Source organism: Nerophis lumbriciformis, linkage group LG13 (genome assembly GCF_033978685.3).
Source record: "Nerophis lumbriciformis linkage group LG13, RoL_Nlum_v2.1, whole genome shotgun sequence".
NCBI lineage: Eukaryota > Metazoa > Chordata > Actinopteri > Syngnathiformes > Syngnathidae > Nerophis > Nerophis lumbriciformis.
In genome coordinates this window covers 2617501-2623955 of record NC_084560.2, presented here as the reverse complement: position 1 = coordinate 2623955, position 6455 = coordinate 2617501, and the positions used below count along the sequence as shown (strand labels likewise).

Here is a 6455-nt window from a genome sequence, read left to right as displayed (position 1 = left end):
TAGCCTCCGGGAAGACGTAGTGGACTACCAAGTGCTTGGCACTGAAGATCTTCCTCAGGAAGCAAAGATTGACCGGTTTTGGGCCATGCTAGGGAGAGATGGAAGATTCCAGACTCTAATGCATTTGATGAAGGCACTTTTGTGCGTGCCACACAGCAATGCATCATCAGAGAGGGTGTTCAGCATGGTTAGAAAGATAGTGACAGAGAATAGAACAAGGATGGACAATTCAACCCTTAAGTCAACAATGAGTAGATGAGTGTTATGTGTGTGTATATGTGGAAATAAATGAACACCGAAATTCAAGTATTTCTTTTATTTATATATACATATATATATAATAAAATAAATATATATATATATATATATATATATATATATATAGCTAGAATTCACTGAAAGTCAAGTATTTATATATATATATATATATATATATATATATATATATATATATATATATATATGTATGTATGATATACTTGACTTGGTGAATTCTAGCTGTAAATATATTCCTCCCCTCTTAACCACGCCCCCGCCCCAACCACGCCCCTCGCCCCACCCCCGACCACGCCCACCCCACCCTCCTCCCGAAATCGGAGGTCTCAAGGTTGGCAAGTATGAGCTTAGCAATGCTACTGCTAACGACGCCATTGAAGCTAACTTAGCTACGAGACCTCCGAGCTCACCTGTGCTCCAGCGATCGGCGGCTCGACAGAGGACTTCACCCCGTTCATCAACACGGTCGGAAGCTCGGTCCGGCAGCGAATAGCACGGCGGCGATCAACGAGGTGACTGTCGACATCAACAACACCCGGTCTGCAATAGAGACGGCGTAGCGAGGATCCTCACGGCCTCTCCCCGGTCCCTGACGGTCAAGGACGCGGCATCTGGACCCGCGGCCTACACAGGATTTAGGGGCTCCTTCATCCTACCCTGGTCTTTGTTTTCAACTGGACCAAAGCCCGCGAAAATGATATCAACAACCTGCACCCCCCCCTCTCTAAATCCGCCCCTCCCCCATCACCTGGATGAAGATCAATACGCCTCTGTCCCCCTCCTCTCCCTCCTGCTCCTCCCAAGCATCTCCAGCCAAACAGTGAACTGAACTGCTCTCCAACTTCAACTTCAATAACAACCAACATGGCCATCCCTCCCTTTTCTGGACATTACCACTACACAGCGGACTCTGATGCTCTTTTTGGTTCCAGCGGACTACACATCATCCACCTTGATGTGAACAGCCTCTCTGGAACCAAACTCCACCAAATCAGAGAAATGTTCCTCAACACGAAGGTAAAAATCCTGTTTCTCTGAAACCAAATTAGATCAAAGTGTTTCTGACTCAGAGATAGAGATAGAAAACTTTTCGGTTATCAGAAAGGACAGGATTAACACGATGGGGGTGTTTGTATGTATATTCACCAGGATATAAAATACATAACTCTCACTGACAGGGCCGGCCCGTGGCATAGGCCGTATAGGCAAATGCTAAGGGCGCCGTCCATCAGGGGGCGCCACGCCAGTGCCACAAATGTTGGAGAAAAAAAAAGAAAAAAAAAAAGTTGGTACTATTATTTCTAAATACAAAAATAATCCCACGTTAATTAAAATGCAAAGTAAAGCCTATTTAATAGAAATATTATTTGTTACAACATTACACCCCCCCCCCCCCCCTCCCCCCTCCCGCACGGTGCGCCCCCTCCCTTCCCGTATCATGACTCTTTTTGGACGTCACCACATCAAAAAATCAACACAAGATGTCAAAACGGCCAAAACTGTCAGGTGCCCAGGGAAGAAACAAGAGAAAAGAAGAGGAGAAACGAGAAAAGACAGAGGTAGCAGGTAGGTAACGTTAGCCTACATGACATTATTTGTCTGTTACAGAATGTGATAGTAGCTGGCTTTTTAGCATTAAGCTAATGTTACATGATTCGGCAATTGCTAATCAATAAATAGCTAGTTGTGTTTTAACGTCGGGTTAATATTGTGGAGGGGGCTAAATTGTTATGGAAAATAATAATGTAACGTTAGGTAATTACAGTACTCCCACCTTACATTCCTCAGGGACATTTGTATTAGATCTTTTAAGCAGGTGTTTTTTGTTTACATTGTTATTGCCTTCTGGTTAGCTAATGTTTGCCCTGCAGGTAATAGTCACTTTTCCACCCCTGAGATCTGAACACACAGTAATCTTTTACTTTCTCTTTTCTTGCACTATTTTATTACTATTTAGTACTTATTGTGATTTTTGCTGTGGCTTCAGTTGCTTATTTGTTCATACCAGACTATATTGCTGATTTAACATGTTTTTAACATTTTGTGTGTATATTAATGTGCATTATTTTGTGTTACGGTCATTTCATGAGGAGGCACTCAGTAAACAACTAAACTTAGAAGTCATGTGATCAAGGTGCGCTTGATCCCTTCCCGTATCATGACTCTTTTTGGACGTCACCACATCAAAAAATCAACACAAGATGTCAAAACGGCCAAAACTGTCAGGTGCCCAGGGAAGAAAAAAGAGAAAAGAAGAGGAGGAGAAACGAGAAAAAGACAAGAGGTAGCAGGTAGGTAACGTTAGCCTACATGAAATTATTTGTCTGTTACAGAATGTGATAGTAGCTGGCTTTTTAGCATTAAGCTAATGTTACATGATTCGGCAATTGCTAATCAATAAATAGCTAGTACTGTTTTAACGTCGGGTTAATATTGTGGAGGGGGCTGAATTGTTATGGAAAATAATAATGTAACGTTAGGTAATTACAGTACTCCCACCTTACATTCCTCAGGGACATTTGTATTAGATCTTTTAAGCAGGTGTTTTTTGTTTACATTGTTATTGCCTTCTGGTTAGCTAATGTTTGCCCTGCAGGTAATAGTCACTTTTCCACCCCTTTATATATTAGGTATAGTTGTAAGCCTAGTTGTTAAAGTGCACATCATTAATGTTAATTAAGCAATATGTATGTAAAAAATATTGTATTTCATATATTCATTTTTTATTTTTTGCATTCATTTATTTATTCATATTTGTTTTTATCTTGTTAACTATTCTGATTGTTAATTTGCTTTCTTTAAGTAAAAAAAAAAAGGTCAAAGACAAAGCTATTCGGTTTCTTGTGAGTATATACACTTCACTGCCGATGTGGGGGGGGGCGCCACCTAAAATCTTGCCTAGGGCGCCAGATTGGTTAGGGCCGGGCCTGTTCAGGGAGGTAAGAATAGGCATCAATTCTAAGAAAGTGAAACCTGCAGGCTGTTTCTTTTCCCGCCATGAGCCACGGCAGACTTTATTTTCACAATGATATATTTTTTTCAGAGACGGTGTAAAATAAAGCCATCATGTTTGACTGCAGGTGACACGGCGGTGGGCCGAGAGCAGGTACTACAAAGTGACATCACATTGTTAAAGTCCAAATGATATTTACACAACATTTAACATTCATAGGTCAGAAAAAGGAGGACAATCATTCTAGGTCCATCTTAACATGAAACATAGACAACATTGAGCATGTGTGAAACTTGAAATGATGATTATCATTCATAAAAAGAGTACAAAAGAAATGTTTGGTCATAAAAGGTTGAAGGTGTTCAGCACCAAGACCACAGGACTTGTGCCCTGGTCCAGTCTACTTGCTGGGACTATGTCGCAGGGACTGAAGACGTGGACTGAAGGGGCCCCCGCCTGCTCTGATGGAAGGAGGCTGCTGGCTGTGATGTCCAGCTCTAACAGGTTTGGCTGCATGGACACAAGGAGAGTTAGTTACATCACAGCATGGACACAAGGAGAGTTAGTTACATCACATCATGGACACAAGGAGAGTTAGTTACATCACATCATGGACACAAGGAGAGTTAGTTACATCACATCATGGACACAAGGAGAGTTAGTTACATCACATCATGGACACAAGGAGAGTTAGTTACATCACATCATGGACACAAGGAGAGTTAGTTACATCACATCATGGACACAAGGAGAGTTAGTTACATCACATCATGGACACAAGGAGAGTTAGTTACATCACAGCATGGACACAAGGAGAGTTAGTTACATCCCAGCATGGACATAAGGAGAGTTAGTTACATCACATCATGGACACAAGGAGAGTTAGTTACATCACAGCATGGACACAAGGAGAGTTAGTTACATCCCAGCATGGACATAAGGAGAGTTAGTTACATCACAGCACACTTCCAGTGGAATGTTGAAGAAAATCACCTATTTGAGCAGAGTGGCCCCTCCTGGTTGTAGCCTTCAATCTCACCACCTCTTTGATGCGCTCCACTTCCTGTTGGTAACGCTTGCGGTCCCTCACAGCCGCCTCCTTGGCGCCCCTCAGGGAACTCTCCAGAGCTTTCACTCTTTCGACGGTTGCCCGGAATCGTTTCTCTAACTTGGGCAGCTCGCAGCGAAGGTCTGCATTGTCACCCACGAGCTAGGAAAGATCACAATCTTTGAATAGTTATTGAAAAACAAAAAAACGATTCCCGGGCGTGGCCACCGCTGTTGCTCACTGCTCCCCTCACCTCCCAGGGGGTGATCAAGGGTGATGGGTCAAATGCAGAGAATCATTTTGCCACACCTAGTGTATGTGACAATCATTGCTACATATATATATATATATGTATATGTACATATATATATATATACATATATATATATATATATATATATATATGTACATACATATATATATACATATACATATATATATATATATATATATGTATATATACATATGTATGTATGTATATATATATATATATATACATACATATATATTTATATATGTATGTATGTATATATATATATATATACATACATATATACATACATGTATGTATGTATGTATGTATATATAAACATACATACATATATATATATATATACATACATACATACATACATACATATCTGTATGTATATATATATATATGTATATATATATACATACATGTATGTATATATATATATATATATGTGTGTGTATATATATATATACATACATGTATGTATATATATATATATATATATATATATATATATATATATATATATATATATATATATATATATAATATGTCTTAATAAGGTTATCCAAAAAATAGTGCTCGATACCGTAGTAGAGCGCAATATATGTATGTGTGGGGAAAAAAATCACAAGACTATTTCATCTCTACAGACCTGTTTCATGAGGGGGGTACCCTCAATCGTCAGGAGATTTTAATGGGAGCATTCGCATACCATGGTTTATATAGGGCACAGAGTGGGTGGGTACAGGCTGGCCTAGGGGCGTGGTGATTGGCTCATGTGTTACCTAGGAGATGTTTCCGTCTATGGCGGCATGTTGTTACAATTGCGCTTGTTGAGGGATGACAGGTCTGGACGGTAGATGATAAATCTACCGTCCAGACCTGTCATCCCTCAACAAGCGCAGCGAAATTGTAACAACATGCCGCCATAGACGGAAACATCTCCTAGGTAACACATGAGCCAATCACCACGCCCCTAGGCCAGCCTGTACCCACCCACTCTGTGCCCTATACAAACCATGGTATGCGAATGCTCCCATTAAAATCTCCTGACGATTGAGGGTACCCCCCTCATGAAACAGGCCTGTAGAGATGAAATAGTCTTGTGATTTTTTTCCCCACACATACATACATATATATATATATAATATATATATATATATACACAAACATGTATGTGTGTATATATATATATATATATATATATATATATATATATGTATGTTTATATACATACATACATGTATGTATGTATGTATATATACCGTATTTTCCGCACTATAAGGCGCACCTAAAAACCACAAATTTTCTCAAAAGCTGACAGTGCGCCTTATAACCCGGTGCGCTTTATTACGATTCATTTTCATAAAGTTTCGATCTCGCAACTTCGGTAAACAGCCGCCATCTTTTTTCCCGGTAGAACAGGAAGCGCTTCTTCTTCTACGCAAGCAACCGCCAAGGAAAGCACCCGCCCCCATAGAACAGGAAGCGCTTCTTCTTCTACTGTAAGCAACCACCCGCCCCCGGAAGAAGAAGAAAAAACGCGGGATATCACCGTACGTTTCATTTCCTGTTTACATCTGTAAAGACCACAAAATGGCTCCTACTAAGCGACAAGGATCCGGTTCATAAAAAGACGCAATCTCTCCATCCGCACACGGATTACTACCGTATTTCACAGCAACTGATATTCCTGTGAACCGCACTGTGGATACAACGGGAGCACGTACGGTGAATATTCGCACCACAGGGAATGAGAAGTCATCCTTCACTGTGGTTCTAGCTTGCCATGCTAACTTCCACCCATGGTGATATTCAAAAGGAAGACCCTGCCAAAAGAGACCTTTCCAGCCGGCGTCATCATAAAAGCTAACTCGAAGGGATGGATGGATGAAGAAAAGATGAGCGAGTGGTTAAGG

The 6455-nt window shown here is 40.5% G+C and overlaps 1 protein-coding gene across 2 annotated transcripts in view; it reads right to left on the bottom strand.

The window, feature by feature from the left end:
• Window positions 1-3374: 3374 nt before the first annotated feature.
• Window positions 3375-6455, bottom strand: part of LOC133613895 (kinesin heavy chain-like) — an 84628-nt gene continuing 81547 nt past the window's right edge. For both annotated transcript variants that reach the window (XM_061971788.2, XM_061971789.1), the window contains 2 exons: window positions 4223-4439; window positions 3375-3739 (listed from right to left, as the gene is read on the bottom strand). In XM_061971788.2, coding sequence (XP_061827772.1) covers window positions 3630-3739; window positions 4223-4439 — 327 coding nt within the window. In that variant the 3' untranslated portion in view covers window positions 3375-3629. The remainder of the gene's footprint in view (window positions 3740-4222; window positions 4440-6455) is intronic.